General features: G+C 41.1%; 2 protein-coding genes across 2 annotated transcripts; one reads left to right on the top strand and one right to left on the bottom strand.

Annotated features, from left to right (window-relative positions):
- Positions 1-7,727: 7,727 nt before the first annotated feature.
- On the bottom strand, positions 7,728-10,606 carry LOC311506326 (dual specificity protein phosphatase 3-like; the record flags this gene model as incomplete). Its single annotated transcript, XM_084570237.1, has 3 exons — positions 7,728-7,936; positions 8,255-8,487; positions 10,428-10,606. 3 exons carry the CDS (start codon positions 10,604-10,606, stop codon positions 7,728-7,730), a joined length of 621 nt encoding a protein of 206 aa, XP_084426363.1.
- A 1,899-nt stretch (positions 10,607-12,505) lies between these two features.
- Positions 12,506-22,152, top strand: LOC311506234 (bMERB domain-containing protein 1; the record flags this gene model as incomplete). Its single annotated transcript, XM_084570117.1, has 6 exons — positions 12,506-12,587; positions 15,256-15,376; positions 17,768-17,841; positions 18,640-18,754; positions 20,137-20,207; positions 21,684-22,152. The coding sequence occupies 6 exons, from the start codon at positions 12,506-12,508 to the stop codon at positions 21,800-21,802; spliced, it is 582 nt and encodes a 193-aa protein (XP_084426243.1). The 3' UTR covers positions 21,803-22,152.
- Positions 22,153-23,874: the final 1,722 nt, after the last annotated feature.

The raw sequence follows: 23,874 nt of genomic DNA, 5'->3' as shown, positions 1-23,874 counted from the left end.
AAAAATCATGGGTAATTATAACTGCAAACAATCAATCATGTACAGCCAAGCCCACACGGGTGTCCCATTGGCTTTTATGTAGGCCCGCTATATATAAGCCTGACTCTCTGTAGACGTCTGCACTGAAACGTGAGAAAAATCATGGCAAGTCACTAAAACCATTTCTAAAGCTTTGAGTGTTCCCAGCAGCATAACGAAGACTTTTAGAACCACAAGACGTTTTGTAGAGGTGGCTAGGGGTTGCGCAAGTTCAGATTTTTTTTAAAGTCGAGTGTTATGCGGTGAAAGTTGACACCAGCTAGTCTCCCTGATGAAGTCACTAATAAAAACAGAGTAGAAAGTAATGCTTTGCAACTGTGAAATCTATATTCTTGACCTGAATACAGACGTTTCAGGTGCTACATACTGTGCACTGCAGATATGTATAGCATGTAAAAAAACAGGCAGCAACTCAGCACCATCAATAGCGTTTAATAGTACCCTACAGGATGGGATAGTGAAGCCGGGTTAAGAACAAAAACAAAAAAAATTGCGGTATTTCTGTGAAGCCTTTGTCGTGTGTAACAGCTAAAGCTCTAATAACTTTGACAATGAACTTCACCAGTAAATTGTTGATGTGCAGCCTCCTTCTCTCTGTTACCACAGGGCGTTTGGTGAAGTGGCTAATTGACTGCTGTGGAGAGGATTGGGACCGTTCCTCTGCTATTGTTAGCAGATGCCTTATCACATAAGCGTACATTGCAGCAGTACATTTGTTGTATTTCAGGACTGACATGTCACGGTAGTATGGGCTTCATCCTTAGTGAAATATTTCCACACACTTGATGAACCGCTGCTGTTTGCTGCACAAATCCTAGTCAAAACGTCTCTCTTCATTATGTCCTTGAACGGCAAAAATATTCTTGTCCACAATGAGTTAATTAACAAAAGCTAAGTGACCTCCAGATAACAGAGTCCTTTATTTTTAATTGCAGATGCTTTTTACCCCCGAGATAAACAGTTTAATTTGACGTGTTAATTATTTATCTACCTCGTCTCCAACTCCTGTTTCTCCTCTCAGCTGGAAATATGCCACCTACATTAGATTCAGTTCCGCAAATAAATTCAGTTGTGAATGATGGATGGGGACACAGTCACGCAAGCAGTAGGAACAGCCAACAACTGCACCGTCCTGCTTGCTATTGATGTGATGAGGAAGCTGCAGAAGCGGTGAGTAATGAATACTGCAGCCTGGTGAGGCTGAGGAGGACAGTGCACTGCAAAAACTCAGCTTAAACAAAAAGCTGTATTCAAACAAGTATTAAAATTACGTACATGGTACTTAGGTAAAGTTAAGTTAATATATCCAACCTTAGAGAATGCACAGATACACTATATTACCAAAAGTATTCGCTCACCTGCCTTTACTCATTCTATGAACTGAAGTGCCATCCCATTCCTAACTCATAGAATTCAATATGATGTCAGTCCACCTTTTGCAGCTATTACAGCTTCAACTCTTCTGGGAAGACTGTCCACAAGGTTGAGGAGAGTGTTTATAGGAATTTTTGACCATTCTTCCAAAAGCGCATTGGTGAGGTCACACACTGATGTTGGTCGAGAAGGCCTGGCTCTCAGTCTCCGCTCTAATTCATCCCAAAGGTGTTCTATCGGGTTCAGGTCAGGACTCTGTGCAGGCCAGTCAAGTTCATCCACACCAGACTCTGTCATCCACGTCTTTATGGACCTTGCTTTGTGCACTGGTGCACAGTCATGTTGGAAGAGGAAGGGGCCCGCTCCAAACTGTTCCCACAAGGTTGGGAGCATGGAATTGTCCAAAATGTTTTGGTATCCTGAAGCATTCAATGTTCCTTTCACTGGAGCTAAGGGGCCAAGCCCAGCTCCTGAAAAACAACCCCATACCATAATTCCTCCTCCACCAAATTTCACAGTTGGCACAATGCAATCTGAAATGTACCGTTCTCCTGGCAACCTCCAAACCCAGACTCGTCCATCAGATTGCCAGATGGAAAAGCGTGATTCATCACTCCAGAGAACGCGTCTCCACTGCTCTAGAGGCCAGTGGCGGCGTGCTTTACACCATTGCATCCGACGCCTTGCATTGCACTTGGTGATGTGTGGCTTGGCTGCAGCTGCTCGGCCATGGAAACCCATTCCATGAAGCTCTCTGCGTACTGTACTTGGGCTAATCTGAAGGTCACATGAAGTTTGTAGCTCTGTAGCAATTGACTGTGCAGAAAGTCGGCGACCTCTTTGCACTATGCGCTTCAGCATCCGCTGACCCCTCTCCGTCACTTTACGTGGCCTACCACTTCGTGGCTGAGTTGCTGTTTTTCCCAAACGCTTCCATTTTGTTATAATAGAGCTGACAGTTGACTGTGGAATATTTAGGAGCGAGGAAATTTCACGACTGGATTTGTTGCACAAGTGGCATCCTATGACAGTTCCACGCTGGAATTCACTGAGCTCCTGAGAGCGGCCCATTCTTTCACAAATGTCTTGTTTCACAGTCTGCATGCCTGAGTGCTTGAATTTATACACCTGGGGCCAGGCCAAGTGATTAGAACACCTGATTCTGATCATTTGAATGGGTGAGCGAATACTTTTGGTAATATAGTGTATCTCAAAATGAGTGTTTTAGACTAAAAACAATTGGCGAAACTCGTTCATTTCGCCAATATTTTGTTATGATACGCAATTCCCTGTTGAGTCCAGAGTACAGATACACTTAAATCAAATACATTTGTCTGGATAGGAAAGATTTAAGTATTTTCTTAACGTGTAGAAAATGTTACTTAAATTTAGCATCCAGTGCTGTGGTAATATTCCTGAAATAAGGTTTAATAGACAGAGAATTTACAGAGAAAAGTACCTTAAACAATCCTAGTCCTGTAATGCTCGAGCACAAAAACATCCTAGTAAGAAGAATTATCTAGGGAGACTTGATTCAACATATTCAGTTCCGTTTTTGCAGTATAAGAGCCAAAAAAGTCACAGTTTCACTGAATGTCAGTTGGGTTGGTGACTCAATTAATTGAAAATGTAAGAATTGCATCGTCTTGTTATGTACATCTGTAACTTTGCTAGCAAGCTAGCAAGATTAATGATATGACATTTGTCCAGAACTAAAGTGAAGCCAAAAAATTCTGGAAACGGGTGCGGCCATCTTTAGCTGCTAATATTATCTGTAGGCAGAGCCAGTGCAGTTGCAATCCGGGCAGGGCTTTGCAGTTTGTTTGTTTTTTCCACGTTGTGTTTGCATTTTGAAGGTTAGCTTAGAGATAGATTTATTTGTATGTTTCAACCAGAGAGAGAAAAGCACAGCCAATGAACGGGGAAAAGATACCGTAATATAGCTAGCTAGCTAGCTAGAAAACTAGCAGTTAATAATTAGTTTTATCCAGAAAATCCTGCAGTGAGCATCCAAGACAGTCGATATTACAGTCGCCCGACTACATTTAGCTGAAGGGGTGAAAGGGGGGAATCCCATGCTACACTGACTTGCAAATGACAATGGCAGCACCAAAGTCCTTGATCTTTTGGCTTCGTTTTTGTGTGCAGTGGGAGAATGTGATCATGACAATGGTGCTCTGTGCTTGAACGTCAACATGCTCAAACAAACCATGATGCCTTTGAGCAGCTGGGACCACTTTTGATTGATCCTGACCACTGTAGACCGCGAACACCCCGGTCAAAAAGTGCATGTGTGAATGCCCCTGCAGGAAAGAGCTGCAGTTTTGGAGATTCTCTGACCCGGTCGTCTAGCCATCACAGTTTGGTCAAACTCACTCCTAATCCTTATGCTTGCAAATCTTTTCTAAGACTTTGAGGACAAAATGTTCTCTTATCCCTCCCACTAACAGGTGCCTTGATGAATAGATAATTAGTGGTCATAATGTTATGCCTGTGCAGTGTATTTTTGTAAAGCATCTGACAAACAAGAAGGCATAAAGTGTTTTAGCAGGCACAGTACTTTTATTATACTTGAGTTGTTGGGACGTCAGCGATTCTGTTCTCCAAACACTCTTCAGATCAGCTGACACCAAGTAATCCTGTGAGACAGTTAAACCTTGCAGCTGTTAAACCACTTTTACACAACACACCAACATTTACAAAATTCATGATATCACTGCCGTCTTCTGTGTGCAGTTTAAACGACTTATCTAGTCGGTTCGCTCGAGGCCACGTTCGGACACAGGCCCGCTGAATTATTACCAACGCTGCTGCTGCGACTCCAGTGAAAGCCAGTCGATGTCAAATTTGTTTTAGGGTTGTTGTGGAGGCGATGATGTAACAGTGAGCAGCTTTTGCTCTGCACCAATCCCTCACCACCCACTCCCACCCAAAATCCACCCCCTCCTCCTTCCCTCCCAAAAAAAAAAAAAAGCCCAAAACACAGAAGGGCACAGTTGGTACGAAGCAGACATTGCTGCAGACTGGCATGGACTATATATATATATATATATATATATGTGTGTGTGTGTGTCTGGCATAAGAGAGACACACACCCTTGTACACAAACACGGATTGACAGACCAGGACATCCATTACAGATTTTTCCTCTCAACCAAAGGAAAAGTGCTCCCAGCAAACCTCTAAATATAGAGCGCCGCTGTATTTTGATGATGCTGGCATTCAGTGACATTGCTCATAATTTCAAATCATTTTTGCAGATTTTTATCAAAAGCACATGCCGACGTTTGCACAAACACATGTCAGCGCACGTTCCTCGGATATCTGCAGCTTGAGGTCAATACCCACCCAATTCAGAACTTGCTTAAGAATCATCCTGATTTAAGTTTTCTTGATTATCAAAGTAACCCGGTGAATGTTATCAGTACGACCATGGCTAATTTCTTTAAAAGAAGTGCTAATAGGTTATTCGGCTCGTGTGTTATGGTAAAGATTTGCCCAAAATATGAACAAACTTAGGCCAAAACAAGTCACATTTACAGAAATATGAGATTTATTTCTTCTCATCTGAAGAATGCTATCTAGTTAGCATATTTGTTAGCATCCACCTCAAGGATTTCATTGTTGTCAAGTTGACTGACCCACTAGCATGGGGTCTGTCGGGTTTAGGAGGCTAAAAGGGGATCTACGAGTTGGAAATAAAGTCCGAGGAGCCATGCGTAACTCATCCACAGAAACACATGGCCACCCCGTCTCGTCCCATCCCCCATCCCCCATCCCCCGTCCCCGGATTCATTCATGCAGACTGGTGTTATGTAAGAGAGTTACCCTCCTCTCCTAACAGACATGTCCTCGCCTCAACTCGGAGCAGAAAAAAAAAGACAAGGAGGAAAGAACAACACCGGGGAGGGAGAGAGAGAGGCCGCACCGTGGAGTTAATCAGAGAGGACAAGGTGCTTCATAAATGGCTGTCAGCGAGATAATAGAGACTTAAGAGGGAGGTAAAGGGGAAGAGATGGAAGAGTGCAAGTGAGGGGTGAACCATTGTTGTGGAATGGAAAACATAATGATTGGTGGATCTGGATAATATCGGGCCTGTGATGGATCTGAAGAGTAGAATAATTGTTTAAAATATTCCCTCTGGTGGCCGCTCTGCAAACTCTTGATTCTGAGGTTCACATGAATCCAACGTCCGTGCAGAGAGTTTAGATGTTTTCTCTGAGTCATAGTGCAAAATATGCTGGGCTAATCGACCTGGCGACCTGTCCAGGGCATAGACTGTATATAAATATGGATGACATCTTCCCACTTCCTTGCACTGGCCGAACTTGCGCTATTTCCCCGGGGATATGGGCGGCGCCATCTTGCGACTTCGGAGCCAGAGTCTTCGCAGTGCGGTCCCAGAGTGGAGCCACGCAATGACCCGACCACACTTCCTCTAGACTCACTCGCGTTTTTGTTTAATTGGTATTCCGATCTACCGCCACGAGTTACAGGGAAATGTTGGATTATACACTGTACTCGTGTCATATCCTGTTTCTATAGCGTCAAATAACGAACTAAGACAAAACATTTCCAAAAAATTGACTCTGGAATAAGTTATTTTAAAGGAGCAGTATCTGCGCCAGTGGATGCAGCTTGTATTTTTTTTAGAATATTGTAAAATTGATGGGAACCCTGCAGTTTGAATTGCTGAACACTGGTTCAACTCCAGCTGTCCTACTGCGCCCTCCAGAGGGCAGAGTGGTCACTGACCAGTAATCAGGCAGGTTTCATGAGGGAGTGAACTCTTATCAGACAGGATAGAGAGACATGTGCTCAATGCAGCTCAATCGGCTCAATGCCATGCAGCAATGTCTTCTTTTGGACTTCACTTGTGGTTTGCAAGTGGCTTACAGGTGCATTACCGCCACCTACTGGTCAGTCTGGGCATAGAAATAAAAATAAATAAATAAATGAAAAGTCAAACTAAATGAATAATAACAATAAATGTATGGAAACGAAAAGAGGAAACATTATCATAAATAAACAGTAAAATAAATAGAAATAAATAAAAAAATAATAATATAATATGGAAAATAATGAACAAAAATAAACTAAATATATTTTAAAAATTTTATAAATTTTAAATATTTATTTTCAAAATGAAATGGTACAGTTATGAATCTAAAAAAAGAAATGAACAAAACTAAATTAAATAAATAAATAGAAAGTAAATCTAAATAATACATTTATGGAGCCAAAAAGAAAATAAATAACAAGCAAAAAATAAATAAATAAAAGGAATCAAAAAATTAAAAAATACACTGACTTGTTGAAAAAAAATGCAGAAGAAATTCAAAATCGTTTGTTTTTAATAATTTATTCCTGAATGTATGAAAAGAGAGATACAACAATCACCAGTGTCAGTAGATAAAGTGCACTTCATTGGAGCAGTGTCATAATCCGTGAGACTCAATAAAAAGCCCACCGACATGACCGGTTGTACGTCACATCCTACTCCGAAACAATACATACGATGATTCACAAGTTACAGGCACAATTAATGTACATTGTGACAAATAATGCACACTACGACTCACTAAATGATACGAACACAAGCTGTGTCTACAAAGACGCTGAGAAATACTTCTGAGGCAGGCTTCTAGATGTGAGGTCAAATATTGTACCGTATTAGTTCCATAAAATTCATTTGATTCTGTATGAAAACACAAAAAATAAATAAATTCACAGTGTCTATTTATAATCCCAGTGGGAGTGGCAGAGACTGAGACATTTGGCAGTGTTTGCAGGAGTGAGGCCAAGACAAAAGGGCCCGATTCCAGGAGGGAGGAGGAAGTAGGAAAAGGAGGCTAGATGAAAATAGGCAGTATCACATCAGTTATTTTTCACTATGTTTCACATGGATCATATTTAAATGCATACTGACATTCATTTCTTACATAAATGGATATTGTTCTCTGAAACAGTGAGCTGCAGGGAAACACACCAAACTGTACAGGACGTGAGGAATGTGATCTGAAACAATCTGGAGCGAATATTCAGAATAGAAGAGAAGTAAATGAGCTGTACCTGAATTTACTTTGTACACATTACATCGTATGTCTTTTTTAAAAAGTGCACAATGAAGATAAATGTGTGTCACAAGTGCATGTGTGAGATCGATTATTTTGTGATGGAGAAACGCCTCCTTGCTTCCGGGACACTCCCTCGTTGACCTTGCAGCTCGTTTAAAGCTGTAAAGGAGGTGAAAGTGAGCCTCATTTTGCTATTTTCTGACAGATGGCCCGTGTCGTTCCTCGCCTATCCTCGCCTCATTTGTTCCACAGCTTCCCCTCCGACGCCAGCCTCTGGTTCAGCCGACAGAGCTGCCGAAGGAAGCCGTCGTTGGGGCCGATCTCTCTCTTGTGTCGCACCGTGGCCAGGGCAGCGTGGACGTCCATGGTTTGGCGGAGCATCAGGTAGGCGATGACCAAGGTGGGCGAGCGGCTGTAGCCTTCCCTGCAGTGAACGTACACTCTGCCTGCAGATGAAAACACAAGCAGGTGTTTGGGTTTGATCAAATTCCCAACAACGATGCCTGATGTTAAACAGTCTGACATTAAACAGTTAACCCTAACCCTAACCCTAGACCTAGCCCTAACCCTAACCAAATGTTTGGGCATCTAGGGAGGTAGCAGAGAAAGCTCCAAACCCAAATATGGTGTAGGTCTCCCTTGTGCCTCCAAAACAGTTGTGACTCATCAGAGAATGGACATGGGCCTTCAGAGGGTGTCCTGTGGTTAGTGGTGAGTATTACTAAAATGATTTTGATCTTGACGTCTCCTTCCGTTCCTCTCACCTTTTCCATTCTTGTACGCCAGCGCCTTCTCTATGAAGTCCGCCGCCTCTTCAAAGTAAACGCTGATATCGAAGTGGTCGGTGTCGCTGGCTGGGATGCCGTGGTAGATGATGCCCGTGCCGGCGTAGAACTCGGCGTTGGTGTTGACGTGCATGAAGGAGTTTCCCTCCGCCGCGTTCAGGATGTGGGTGATGCCCAGACGCTTCAGGCGCATCGTGTTCGTCGCCACAAATCTGCATTTGAGAAAAAGAAAAGACACAAATGTGGATATGAAATAAAACCTCACTCTGTGTTTAGACTATATTTCTGGAAGTATTGGCATTGACATTTTTTTGGCAAATGTAATGTTTAATTATTATTTTTTATTAGATGTTATACCACATTTGTTGGGTCCCTGTTATCTTTTGTCCTTTTTCTGTCATAGAAACGAGAGAGATGCTGTTTTTCCGCTGCGAACTTCTGGGACTGCAGCGTCGCTTCCCACCTCCAGACTTTCAGATGTGGAGAGCTAAAAATAGACTTGATGCAGACTGGCACTGCCGAACGCAACACAGTGGAACTGGGACAGATATATCGTAAAAAAAATAGCTCAAGCGCTCTTCTCTTCTCTAGCCTTGGCTATCCATCTTTGTATCTTTGTCCTATAGCCTATTTTTAAGAGGACATTAGCTGTTCTCTGCTCTCTCCTTTATGGGTCTTTTAGAAAGGCAGGAGGAATAGAGCAGACACTCAAGAGGCTTTCTCTTGCATAACTCACTGTGCTAAAAAAAAAAAACAGTTTCTCAGATCAGCCATGTAAAATTTATTACACCTATGTTCTTGCCAGTCGAGAACATTTCCCCTTTTGTATGCCAGTCCAAATAAAAGACCTGTGATGGACTTTAAGTGCTATTACGTCGCATGTGTACAGCTTCCCTACTTTCTAATATTCATGACTGACAAATGGCTGGATTACATATAGTACCGCTCAAAAGCTTATTTGTACTATTTCCCATATTATAGATTAATACTGAAGAGACATAAAACAATGAATAGAGTGACGGGATGGGTTGGACCACAGCAGAGCAGCCGACAGGTGCTCAACACCTCTGGGAACCCCTACGTGACCGTTGGAAATCCATCCATCAGGTGACTACCTCATGATTTAGAGAACGCCAAGAGAACACAAAGCTGTCATAAAAGCTAAAGGTGGCTACACATTCTGGTTGGTTTTACGTTGATGTCTTAGCTGTTTAACTGTCCAAAACAGTTGGGACTCATCAGAGAATGGACATGGGCCTTCTGAGGGTGTCCTGTGGCGTCTGGCAACAGGATGTTGTTAGTGGGGGAACTTTGGGACCTATGGGTTGGCCTCTGTGGATCATCCCACATATACTTGATTAGTTTGGGATCCAGTGAATTTGGAGGCCAGGTCAACACTTTGCTCTGTTCCTCGTGTTTTTTGAGTTGTTCCTAAACCGGAGTGAAGGAGTGTCATTGCTATGGGGTGGGCGTGCCCGGTCTCGTCTAAGTGAGTGGTACATGTCTAAGAAACATCCACACGAATGAATGCCAGGTCCAAAAGTTTCCCAGCAGAACGCTGAATTGTCACAAGATGGTCAATGTCATTTACTCCTCCTGTCAGTGGTTTTAATGTTGTGGCTGATCGGTGTGTAAGGATGCTTTAGGAAACTAAGAGGTTAAGCTCAGGAGCTGTATTTTCCCCTCCTACATTTCTACCACCTTCTATCTCTGCCCCGTTTTTGGCTTTTTCATAACACCCTCCACCTCTTTTTATTAAGAATTCATGCTCCTTTAACAGATGACTCATAAACAAGACAGTAACATTCCTATTTTTTATACATATATATTTATAAATACATCCTCTACGTACAAAAATGGGTTATTATGGTGCAGCAGCGTGCCTGTACTATAAATACTGGCATTCAGTTTCTAAAAATATCCAGATTGTTCTGGAAGACAGGAATGAGAATCCTAAAATATCCTTGCAAAACAGACACGGTGCATTCAAATGTTGCTTTAAATAGCGATTCTCTGCAGCAGGTTGGCGTTTTTAATCACGTTTCATGCTATAATTTAATTAAATAAGAGGTCTGATCATTGTCACTGGATGCCAAAGACACATTATTCCCACTGCAGGGTGGGAAAAACAATAATCCCAATAATGACTCACGCATTGCCCACGTAGATCCTCGGGTAAACCTCGTGGAAGTGTTTTGTCGGCCAGCTGTAGAAGCCGCTCTCGTCCGTCAACAGATCGTTGAGTTGCTGGAGAGAAACCTCGAAGCTGGACATGTCGAAGCGGTTGGGAGCCGAGGATGTCTTCACCTGCTGGCTGTGTTTGTTCTTCATACCTCGGAGAAGATTCACACAGAAGGAAAGAAGGAAGGAAGGAATTAAGGAAGGAAGGCAGGAAGGAGAAGGTGGCAGACAGGTGTCGGTTTACCGGGATGGTGTAACGAGAAGCGGGAGCTGCGCTGCTCTCCGTGCGCCTCCGGAGCGGCTCTGTGGACACTGAGCTGCTCAGCGGCGGTGAGCAAAACGAACCCACACCCAGGGCCGGAGCAAAGATTTTTAGGGGCCCCTCTAAGTCTGAGGTTCCCAAGATCATACTGAGTGATCCAAGATGGAAGAAAAAAAAAATCAAATGGCATCGAGGTTATTCTAGTCAGAGGGAGTCCACTGTGAGGCTTATCTGCAAATAAATGTAGGTAGAATATTTTTGATGTACACTGATCAGCCACAACATTATGACAGGAGAAGTGAATAACGTTTACCATCTTGTGACAATGCAGTGTTCTGCTGGGAAACTTTTGGACCTGGCAATCATTGGTGTGGATGTTACTTAGACATGTAGCACCCACCTAGACCAGACCAGGTACCCCCACCCTATAGCAATGACAATCTTTGATGGCAGCAGCCATCCCCAGCAGGATGCAACCACAAAATTCTTTAGGAACAACTCAAAAAATGAAAAACAGCACAAGGTGTTGACCTGGCCTCCAAATTCACTAGATCCCAAAGTATCTGTGGGATGATCCAAAGAGGTCCCTCCCCTCAACCTATAGAACCCAAAGGCCCCCACTAACAACATCCTGCTGCCAGACACCACAGGACACCCTCAGAAGGCCCATGTCCATTTTCTGATGAGTCACAACTGCTTTGGAGACCTACAGAATATTAGGAAGGTGGTCATAATGTGGACTTATTAACACCTGAATACTATGGAATATATTATTTAATTCATTGTTACTTGGGACCGTTTTGCACTCAGTGGGAACAGTGATGCTTCCCTTTGGACTGAAGGATGTTTGGCAGGACATCACAGAGATGGATGTTGGTCATTCTGGTTCTCAACGAGTCAACAAGTCAACAAGTCTTCAATTCGCCGCACAACTGTGTTTCTGTATATGCTAACGTTGTTGAATGCCTGCCTTTTATTCCGAACAGAAGTTAAAAAAAGAAAAAGGAGGAAAAAAAATAAGCATTTGTTTTTGAGTTTTAATTTGAAGTTTGGTTTTAGACTTTAAAATAATACTAATAAAAATAAGAGTTTATTTGATTTTCAATTTATAAAGCAAAAAATAAACAAAAAATAAAAAAAAATTGCTAAGCAAGTAAATTTACCTTTCGTCCTTCAATATATGTAGACTCTTTCTGGTTTCATTGAGGCAAAATCGTCTCTTTTTTTTTTTTTTGATTTATTGCACTTTTACTTTTTAAATCACGTTAGTAGAAAGAAAACTGAGTTTAATGTTAACTTTCTCTTTTACATTTCAGACTATAGCTACATTAAAATAGAGGTTTTTGTTTCCGTTTTTAAAAGCAAACTTGAAAGTACACGGACCTTTGAACGCATCAGCCTGGGTGTTGATGTTCAAAATTAAATCTCATGTGTGAAGTTGTCTTATAAATGTCTCCTTGAACTGTTTTAGACATTGATTTGACTCCTTAGATTGTCCCCTCCTGGTCAAACATATCCAGTTAGTGTCCTCTCGTTGGTTGTAGTAGCGTGTGACATCCCGTAGGTGTCGCCTGTGTGCGGCGATGAGCTCCGGTACGTGAGGTGATCCACAACGAGATCCACCAGTGGAGGACTGGATGGACTCGGCATCAGTTGGCTGCTCTCCTCCTCTTCCTCTTATATTCTTCCTCACTCGTCTCGGCAATGCTGCATGACATTTTAACATCCATTTCCAAGCTGAACGTGTGTCTCGTTTGAATTCTGACAAAAACTATTTTATGAAGAAAATGGAAAAAGAAAGAAAATCCCCGCAACTGTACGGCGCGCTGGAAAAGACTCAAATGGGCGAAGCAGCGACGGAGAAACCAGGTGAGTTTTTGTTTGAATTTGATTTGTGCTCTAACAAGGTAAGAGCACGGGGTGAAAAGTTAATGAAGTAGACTTCAAATAAAGATTTGCGAAGCTTTTGTTCTCTGCAGATCACCAATGCGGGCATTATGTTAAAGTTGTTCATCAGCAGGGCCGTAGATGAGGTCTTCGAGGGCTTTAGGGGCACCCACGGGTGGCCTTGGGTGGAGGGGCGAAGAAGATAAATATTAGTGTAACAGCTTATATAACCAGTAAGAACTACTAGACAACAACAACTATAAAATAGAGGCTTTTCTCATTTCATTTTCATATGATTGTTTTTATTTAATGTTTCTTTCCTTAACGTAGTAAATATATGATTTTATACTTAGAATAATTTGCCACTAGATGCATAATGTAATAATATTTCACACCTATGTCCTGAAAATAACTATGTACTTTGGGGTAAATGTATGGAAAATGTTGTGTTTCAATTAAGTCTGCAACTATTATTCATATTATATTGTGATCTGAAGAATATTGTCCTGTTTGGTCAATGAAAAGCCAGAAAACTGTGAAATAAAATTCTACAGATGAGTTAGGTTCAAAATAGAATAGGGTAAGAGAGGAAAACTATGTATGAGTAAATATGTAAATACGTTTTAAGTAACTTATTACAGAACTGCACTTAAAAAATAATAATAATATTGCACCAAAATGAAACAACAACAGAATTACAATTCATGTAGACAAATTTAACAAGAGTTAATTATAAGAACAGGCACATACAAATTAGTTTAGCCATTTCCTTTATATACTATATATATATCCTTTATATACTACATGTTTGACGTTAGGATCATCTTAAGTACTACTGCAGTCTATCAAAATTTAACGCAGACATTTAACAAGTTTAACGAACCACTAAAAATGCAGATTGTATATTTTCACAAACCCTCTGCAGAACAAGTATAATTAAAAGTGAGAGTGTGAAATTAAAAGCCAAGAGCAATTTTAACACAAGTCTTGGAAAGCGTGCAAGATAAACCACCAAACCACGTGATGAGTTTTGATGGTGTTTGTGACTCGCTGCCATCCCCAGGGTTTAAGTGTAATGCCTTTTTCACACAAGGTTGTGGTAATTAAAAGACAATCCAAGGTCTGCTGGATGAGTCATCACCGTTGTTGAGAGGTGGGAGGATGCTGCAAGAGTGGGGGGCAGTGCAGTTATTCAGGGGAAGTATCCACAGAGCTCTGGTCATATCATATCATATTGTTTCACTGTTTAGAGCTGAACTAGGAATACTGCAGGGCTGACTATGTCGCACGTGATTTGCTCTGAAATTTCAGGTAGTCCTACATTTACATTTACTCTTTCCTTTCTGTGTCCTGAATCTTGAGAGCATGGATGGAGAAGGGGAATAAACTGCCTCCATTAAAGCCATTTTGCAATTGAGGCGCACCAGGGAGCTGGACAGCATCTGCACAGAATTCAATTATTTTTCTTATTTTACCTCAAGTCTTTGTGCTTATCCAAGCTGAATGATCGTTACTTCTGTCTATAGGAACCGTTTTATACCACTTCCAAAATGTGGTCTGAGATCAGATCACTCAAATGGATCCTCATTGCATCTTGGGTGTGTTCCCACCTGTACTTTAAGCTGATCACATGCATTAGGACTGGCCAGGGTGTATGTTAATACAGGTCTGAACCATAGACTGTATAAATATTGACAACGTCTCGCCACTTCCTTGCATTGGCCAAACTGACGCTATTTTCCTGAGGATACTGGTGGCGGCATCTTGCGACTCTGGAGCCAGAGCTTTACGGAGCGGTTGGCATGGCAACTGGCAGTCATTATGTCACATCCTGTTTCTATAGCGTCACATGACTAACTAAAAACAAACAAACAAAAACTTATCCAAACAATTGACACTTGAACATCCATCAACATGTTTTAGTTTTGCCCAAGTCCCATCCACACGGAGTAGGTGGAGCTTATGACCTATACTGCAGCCCGCCACCAGGGGGAGCTCTACTTGCTTTGGCTTCACTTTTGTGGAGCAGTTCTGCTGTCCACCTTTATACTGTCTATGGTCTGAACGAGGGCCTTAGAGCATAACATCAATATAAATCTACATTGTTTAGTTTTATGGGTCTATATGCACAAAAACAAACTGCTACAACTTGTAAATGCCATGCTAGCCATTAGCATCTGCTCTAGGGACTTCGTTTTGTTGACTCTATGTCTGAATAACAAAAGACGAGGACACAACGCCGACCACCAACCAACAATCAGAATACTCCAAGTACTGACGCTGCTGTCACGTCGTTTTGAAAGCCGGCATATCTTCTCTCTTGAGATGCTTCTACATAGCAGTTGTGCTAGCATTTTTAGCATTCCTGGCAGTAGGAGTCATCCCAATAGTCACAAATCTATATCATAGTTTACAAGACTTTTTCTTCTAGTCATTACAATAAAAAAGGTATAGCTAATATCCATATTGTTCAATAATAATCCCATAAGAGTCAGTGAGACATGCCAAGGATCCAGCAGGTCTAATAACCACCTTCCTCATGTGATAGCTACCTCTCTAAGGACTAGTTTGGCTTACAGCAAATACTGAAGTTCTTCTTAGCCCATTATCAAACCCAAATATATGTTTTTCGGTCTTATCTGTCTTCCAGCAGAAGATGTCGTTTCGATGGCTGACTCCACAATTACCGCCGAGGACATCGAAGGAGAGCTGTTCAGAATTGAGCGGATACGAGACATCCTCGTACGGAGAGAATCAGAGCTGAGATACATGTAAGATTTGCTTCTTGGCTTTCAAACATAGACAACAGCCAACTTTTTGTTTTAGTCTAGAGCTTTTGTGACATTGGACCCAAGAGGATGATCAACATGCTGCTGTTATGTATTGTGATGTTCCACTGTTTGGTCTGGTGCTGCCAAAACTGTGCAGTATAGGGATTTGACTACACCAAGATACTGATGGCAGTCCCTCAAGACTAAGAGATGATGTACAGCGACTGTCAGCCACCAACAGTGGGAGCAGCCATGTGCATTATGGGAAAAAAGTGAGGAAAACTGCCATTTAAGGTTTTCGCAGACTGCCAGCTTGGAAGTTGCCCTTTCTCTCTCATCCTTGCTTATAATTATTTCAGTATTTCTCTGCAGGGACCTCTTCATTATTTTGACAATGGTGGAGAGGGAACTAGAGGCCATCACTGCATGATGAGGCCATACAGTGAGTCAGAGAAACTGAGAGTTTTGTTGGGGTTATGTTTTGCTGGTCACTAGTCTGATAAGTATTGTGGTCCGTGAGGACGCATACCAGTTTCATCTGCTTTCATGTTGAACCATAATCAGGGGGTAAAAACAATCCCACGCCTAATAATAGATCATTCCTGTTTCCAGAGGTCTGCGTGTGTTGACTTACATGTCAGTTTCTTTCACACTTATTAAAATAATAGTTTATTGCTGAGCAGCATAAAGACATAAATGGCTCTGTCCAATTTTAACAAAATCCATCAACCACTATCTCTAAAGCTCATTAATTAACGTGTTAGGTGTTGTTTGTTTAGTCCATGTAAAGACTGCAGAAGCTACAGATTTAGTCTTGGACATACTGTTCAGTTATGGATCCTCTTTGAAAGTCACAACACCATTTTCAAAGTTAAAATCAGGCGTGACCAAATAAAGGAACTCATATATTAAGTTCTCCACAAACCAAATGTTGTTTTCTCAACTCCATAATCTTGGAAGAGTATTTTATTTATTGTTTTTAACTTTGTCCACATTATGAGGGCAATCAATTTTGATTAGTTTGAATCAAAGCTTTGTCCAGTACATTCGCAATTCTATCGACATTTATACTGACGCTAGCAACCGTCAAAAATACCAGAAGAACATCATCTTTTTAAAAGTACTTAAGCTAACTAGCTAACAGTCTGATAGCGGTCCATTAGCTAGCTGCATTCACGAAGAGAGAGGCAGTTTTGCTTTTTCAAAGCTACATTTACCTCTTCTACAGAAGAACATCTTTTTAAAAGTAGTTAAGCTAGCTAGCTAACAGAACGAGAGTGGTCCATGAGCTAACGTACATATTGCATTTATGAAGAGAAAAAGAAAAAAGTTTTTCAGGGTTTCTATATTTTCTGTCAGTTTTTATTTTTATTTTTTTTTCAGGGCTGCATTTACATCACGGTCAGCCTTTGGCCTTTGTACTACAAAAAATACCCAAAGGAGAACATCTTTCTAAAATCAGTTAGGCTAGCTAGCTAAAAGCGGTTCACGTATATATGAAGAGAGAGAAGACTTTTCAGAGCTCCCATATTTTCTGTCAAATACATGTCTTATTCACTAAAAGGACAAAACCAATTAAATTAAGTGTGAATGTGTATTTGTCACCTACAGACAAAGCCAGCCTAAAGTAAAGCTTACCAGATGCTAGGCTTGTTAATCGATGTTAAGCTTTAGGACATTTCCAAGTTATCAGAACATTCTTCTTAATAGATTGTGTTTTATTCAGCAATAAAACTTTTATGTTTTCCAAGAATCATTCATGTAATTTTTACTACTAAAATCTACTCATTGGCAGCTGATGGAGCCCGTCTTTCAGGCTGTCTGTGATACTTAGCATACAGACTCCTGCTTTCGTGCACAAACTACATTTTAAATAAACACTCCTCTCCGAGCCTTGAGTCACTGTGAAATACATGCAGACACCGCGATCCATCGAAGCGAAACCTATTTTATTAAACCAGCAGCTCGTTATATCTAATTACAGTAATTTTCCTGTTTTTACTATCGTTGTTCACACAAGCACACGAACACGTAACACTTGTGCGACCGGGCACCTGATGTTTTTAAATTGGCATCCGAGTCAGAGGGTGAAATGAGATCTGATACTGTCAGGTGTGATTCATTCTCCAAGGCCGGCGTTGTGGTGTTATTTCAACTAATAAATTCACATCTGACATCTGAGCCCAGAATTTGAGTCCAGTGTTTTTCTGTTTGAGTGTAATTTTCACACTGATGCCTGTATGTAAATGTAGGAAAGGAAATGGCTTTGCTGCTTATAACCCCCCTGAAAGGGAAGACTAGTTTCATTCAGAATATTTGGAGTTGGATAGATTTTACATTGGCATCAGCTGCGTATTAATAACTATTTTTCTATGTCTGCTCTCCACTCAGGATGGATGACATCCAGCTCTGCAAAGAAATCACAAGGCTGAAGCAGGAGCTGCAGAAACTTGTCTCAATCCCAGGTAAACTGAACAGGAGTGTGGGTTATCTGCGACGAGAACATTTGTTTTAACCTCTTTAAAGACAACTTTTCAGCTTGTTCTGTTGTCAACTCAAGCAACAATTAGCCTGTCAAGGCTTTTCCTAATGCCACTTGAACTCTGGTTATGTAAGACATCTTCAGTCCAACACACGCATTCCTCTGTTCATCAAGTTTAGATGGCAGCTCTAATACAGTACAAGGTTGCTGTGGCAACTAAAAAGATAAGAGGCTCAAGTTAAGTTTTCTGAAGTCTATGAAATCAGGAAGATCTTGTTGGGATTTATTGGCACACGACACGGTGACTCCATTGATGGAATTGTCCGTCAAATTTTGTCGAGATTAAAATATTTTAAACTGGAATATCATTATATTTGTCTTAGAAATGTTCATAGATACCAGAGGATGAACCTTGACAACTCTGGTGATCTCCAACCAAGAGGCTAGTATTTGTGGGTTTGAAAATAAATGTGTCATCAGCTGTTTTTTTTACAAATTCCCATGGTTCCCCCTTCTCCAATGTTTTCCCTTGCTGTAGCTTCTTCTTTTCACCTCGGAGATGTGGCGCTACGTTAAAACATCTCAACAGTCATTAACCTCAAAAGCAGCAGCAAGCAGCTGAGTGCAATCCCAACAGCAGCTGGCTATTCAAACAATAATAAAGCAGCAATTAATATTTCTAATAACTTGAGTAGACGGCACAGTCCTAAAGTACTTTTTAAATTGAACACTCTGCGACAGCTGTAATTTATGTAAGACTTGTTATGTGACTTTTGAACAGACAACGACAAGACCAAAGAGGACCGGGTGAGGGAAGAGGAGCTGCTGCAGCAGATCAACAAGCTGGTGGAAACCAGAGACTTCCTCGTGGATGATGTGGAGTTTGAAAGACTGAGGTGAGGCTGAAGAAACAAAAGAGCTTTGACAGAGCGTACATATGTATGATCATCCATCCCCTTTCAGCATTTGTCCTAAACAGTTTCTTGTTTGGACTGTTTATCAGAAACTTTTTTGGATGCTATATTTTTCTGCCTTACCACCAGAGACTTTTAATTCTTACAACCTTGGTTACGTTAGTAACTCTAGTTTCTCCGCCACACTCATAGTTGCTATAGGCTACTCCATCTTTACCATGGTTGCCTTTTTTACAGCTTTTGTGTGAGCTTCTTTGGTAAGAGTTTGAAAGTAACAGGCATTTGTTATGCAGTACATGTAGTATATTTATATGAAGTCCTGTACTATTCTACTACTATACCTTTCTAAAAGTTTGAATCTTCAGATCAGCCACAACATTAAAACCACTGAAAGGAGAAGTAAATGACATTGACCATCTGATGACAATACAAAGTTCTGCTGGGAAACTTTTGGACCTGGAATTCACCCAACCCATAGCAATGACACTCCTTGATGGTAGCAGGAACCAAATTCACTAGATCCCAAACTGATCAAGTGTCTGTGGGATGATCCACAGAGGCCCCTCCCCTCAAAGGCCCCCACTAACAACATTGTGTTGCCAGACACCACAGGACACCCTCAGAGGGCCCATGTCCATACTCTGATAAGTGTTTTTTAGGCACAAGGGAGACATTCATAATATTAGGAAGGTGGTCATAATGTTATGCCTGATTGTTTACTTCGTGCTGAGAGTTTATGAGTCCGAAAATTCCCACAAACCACTTTAGTCTGGTACCTCTGCAATGTGACAGGATCTTGTTGACCAATGTGATTCATGAGCTTTTACAAGTGATGTTTTCACTGAGGTCATATACAGCACCTGAAGATTATTTTAAACTCTAATTTACTTGTTATTGGACCTCAGATTTAGTAAGTTTTTGATTGATCTCATAGCTCTGCTGCTATAAAATATTTTGCATTCTGTGTGTCCTTCCTGCATATTACCCTGAATAACAACACAGAGGCCAGCATCGCTTATATTATTTGTTTGCGATGCTAAATTAGCTGTCACAGCTGATAGGCAAGCAGTTGTTGTTGTGAGGAAAGATCTTTGAGTGACATTTTGATTGTGCACGGAAAGATTAAAGGGATGTGAGAGCCCATCGTCCTTCATTATTCAAAGTGGACGTGAAAATGGAAACGAAGACAGGATCTGTGAACGCACAGCATTCGCACAATATACAGGACATTAATATTCTCTGAAGATGTGTCAGCCCGGTCTACGTCCTGGGTGTCTCTCAAATACGGCCCAGTGACATTTAACGGGACATAACAAACCTCTGGCTTCCACAAATAAAAACCACGGAAATATTCTCCTCCACAGGGAAAGAGAGGAAGACAGAGAAATGGCAGCCTTCTTACAGTCCAAATTCCCCAAAGCTTTGGCCACAAAAGGTGAGTCTGACTGGAAAGCTGTTATTTACATGCTTCCAAGTCTTTGTCGCCATCATTCATTTCTGTTCGCAACATTTATGTCTAAAAGGAAGAAGGTAGTCGGGATTATTTTTCTTAGTAGCTCAGTTGGCTTAATAGATAACAGATTTGTATGTATGGTGAAGTTAAATATAGCAAATTTTTTAAATATAAATACATTACCACCAGAGAGTGGGTTTGATATTATGAGCAATTTTTGATTTTATCCAAGTCTTCATCTTTTAGTCATTTTTATCTCCCACAGTCTAGTTTCAGTTGATGAATAGTAATTGCATTTGTGTCAACTTTTAGTCAAACTTCAACTACTAACGTTCGTTTTAATCTCCACAGGTTTAAGCCTTACTGTTGTGCAATATATAATGGAGCGACCGTTCACAGTTGAATATAAAAGCTTATGTTAGCTAACTGATGTTACGTTAGCTAAACTTAAACGGGTTTTGCGAGAAAAAACAATTTAACAATTTTTAAAGGGGACCTACTGTTTTTTTCATCCCGGACCTTATTTCGATCGTTCGATCGTTTACTCACCCATATAACTTTTGTGTAATTTGTAGTTGTTCAGGAGATGTTTAGATCCGCGTATGTCCATATAGTGGGAGTGACTGGGGCACCGAAACGCAGCCTCTAAATAATGCATTACCTGCCGCGAAACTCGTTCATTTCACCAATATTTTGTTATCGTACACTAGTGCTATTCCCCGTTGAGTCCGGAGTTACCTGTTATCATCATCCGGGGTCTGTAGATTGACCTATGGACACCGGATAATGTCTTCTGACCTGGATGATGTCATCTCAGAGTGCCACGCGCACCCGCAACGGTTGGCTTGTTTACCTGTAATTTGCTGCTGCTATGGCTTGTCCACAACTTCAGAATCGGAAAAAATATGCAGCCATGTTGCAAAAAACTAGCAGTAGCAAATTACAGGGTGCGCGCGGCGCTCAGAGATGACATCATCAATAGCACTAGCGTGAGATAGACAAAATGTTGGTGAAATGAACGAGTTTCGCGGCAGATAATACGTTATTTAGAGGCTGCGTTTTGGTGCCCCAGTCACTCCCACTATATGGGTATAGGCTGATCAAAATATCTCCCGAACAACTACAAATTACACAAAAGTTATATGGGTGAGTAAACGATCATATTTTATGCCAGAAATAAGGTCCAGGGTGTAAAAAACAGTAGTTCCCCTTTAACTCTATATTATTTTCCTACCTAACCCAGGTGTTGAGGCCATTGTGGCAGTTTTTATATACAGTCACCAAGCGATTGATTTTCTTACTTTTGGATGCTCGGCTAATAGCTTTTCTATGCTAACCAGTTACTGATTGAAGCTTCACATTCACAGTCACTCAGAAAGAAAGTTTAAAAGCGAATTTTCCCAAAATTTGCTTTGCGCAAGATGATGCTAAATGTGCCATGGTCTCCTTTTCAATCAGATACCTTGGATGATCAAAAGGTGGCCACCAAAGCCCAGCAGACATCAGCACCATTAATCACTAAAACAGGACTTACGCTACTGAAAGAATGCTGCGGCTTCACCTGCTCCATCATGTAACCTGTGGATCCGACCTGCAAAACCCTCCTCAGTGCTTTCATGTATTAACTGTGTGTCTGCACTTTCAAGAAGGTCTGTGTGCATTCATACTCAAATAAGCTGCTGTGAAATACTGTGTTTGAATGTCTTTCAGCGGGGAGCCTGACCGGTTTATGGATATACGGATGATTCGTGCCTATAATTAAGGTAGTTAGACATTATTACCGGCTGCTCCGACAGTGCAACCATCCATTTGTGATATATAAGACAGTGTGAATGTCCCTGACGGAACAAACTAAATCAGCCTTAGCCCTTTGCTGCAGTAGCTGAGTATTAAAATAACATTGTTAGGGCTTTAACTGGGCATTATTTTAATCTCTCTCTCTTTTTTTTTAAGTAATATGCCTTATGGCGCGTGTTTTGTAGAAGCTAAAGGAAATAAATGTGCCCATGAGTGTTAATTTTGTTTGACTGTGACTGTAGCATCTTTGCAGTGTTATTATAATAAAGACTTTTAATGCTTTCTCTATGTCACGGTGCTCAACATCACTTAATACTTGATACACGGACAATCAGGTATTAAATCTTTTGTTCGTGTCTTTTGAATCGTTTTGGCACTGGAATACTGTAATAGGGAGCTTTTTCTGGCTATAGCAAATCATAAAAACCTCAACCTTGTTTAAATAAAATATATGGGGATGTATTGGATATTTCTAACAAGGAGGGTTGTAGGTTTAGTACCGTTCTGGTTTGAGCTCTGTGGATAAAATCAAGCTACAGTCTGTATGTCTGAAAATTTAAGCCAATGCTAATCGTGCGTTTACACGACCCATGACAAAAGCTATCAGCTGTTGGCCACGCAACTGTCATTGATTGGGGGGTTGTATATATAACATGTTAATGGATAAATCGAATGCATATGTTTGGTTAACGTGGCACCGCATCAGATGAGCGAAACAAAAGTGGAAGCTAGCTCAACTTTGCTGTTGCATGTCTTGTCCAACAAGTAACAACAAATGTCGGATGTCAGATTGACGTCAGCTTCATTTCGCAGGCTTGTAAATGTATTGTTGCGTGTCGCTCTCTCAAGGCTAGTATGAATGCACCATTAGTGACAGAAACTGCAGTTCCTCAAATGGCCACTAGAGGCTGGCTCCTTAAGTGAGTCAATCCCCATAGGCTGTGGGGAATGACACATAGCCAGTGGTCAAACTGACTGTAGATTTCTGGGGATGCAAGCAGCGGCATCTTGCGAGTTTGGAGCCAGAGTCTGATCAGTACTGTCAGAGAGTGGAGCAACAATATCGATGGCCCACCAATACTTTCTCTAGACTCACTCGCATTTGCGTTTGATTAATACTGCACTCTGCTCTTCCTCCACCAATTACACAGAAATATTGGATTATACAGTATAAGGCTTGTTTCCACACAACTTGTTTGATGTTTGTAATTCTGTAAATTCTATGACCCCTAGTGTTCCAACACAAGGAAATGCCTTCTGCCTCAATGTGTAGCTACCTGAAGCAAATGTTAGGAAGCACGTGAGTACTAGCTTAAAAGTACTAATTGCCATGTTGTATGTTGGTACATTGTGTTTACCATGATTTTATAATGGGCACATTGGCAAAACTAGTTTATTTTTAGTTAATCATTTAGAGAATTTGATTACCTCCATGATCAAGCAGCTGTATAGCCTAATAGCCTGTTAGCCTGTTAGCTAATTAATTTTTTTCCGACTTCCTGGTACATCATGTTGGCTCCACATGCGTCTTTGCAAACATAAACAAAGCTAGGTCGTAACAAGACATGAATGTTAATTACTCTGGCTTGTATTGATTATTTCTTTGAGGTACGATAATAATTTCTAACAAAATCCAACAAGACCAACATGAATAAATGGAAATGTCAGCTTGGCATTCATCCAGCAGGTTGAAATGTCACAGACGTTGCATCACCAACGGCAATCTGATAATAATTCAATTGGGAAAAATAAACAGATTTCTTTCAATTCAGGAGCTGGTCAATGTTTGGCAAATCATGTTCCTTCTTCTGCAGAAATCTGCCCACAGTCCTACAAGACAGATGCAGATACA

The sequence above is a fragment of the Chelon labrosus genome, assembly GCF_963514085.1.
Source record: "Chelon labrosus genome assembly, chromosome: 21".
Lineage (NCBI taxonomy): Eukaryota > Metazoa > Chordata > Actinopteri > Mugiliformes > Mugilidae > Chelon > Chelon labrosus.
The sequence above is the reverse complement of the archived record's forward strand: the minus strand, read 5'-3'. Positions and strand labels throughout refer to the sequence as shown.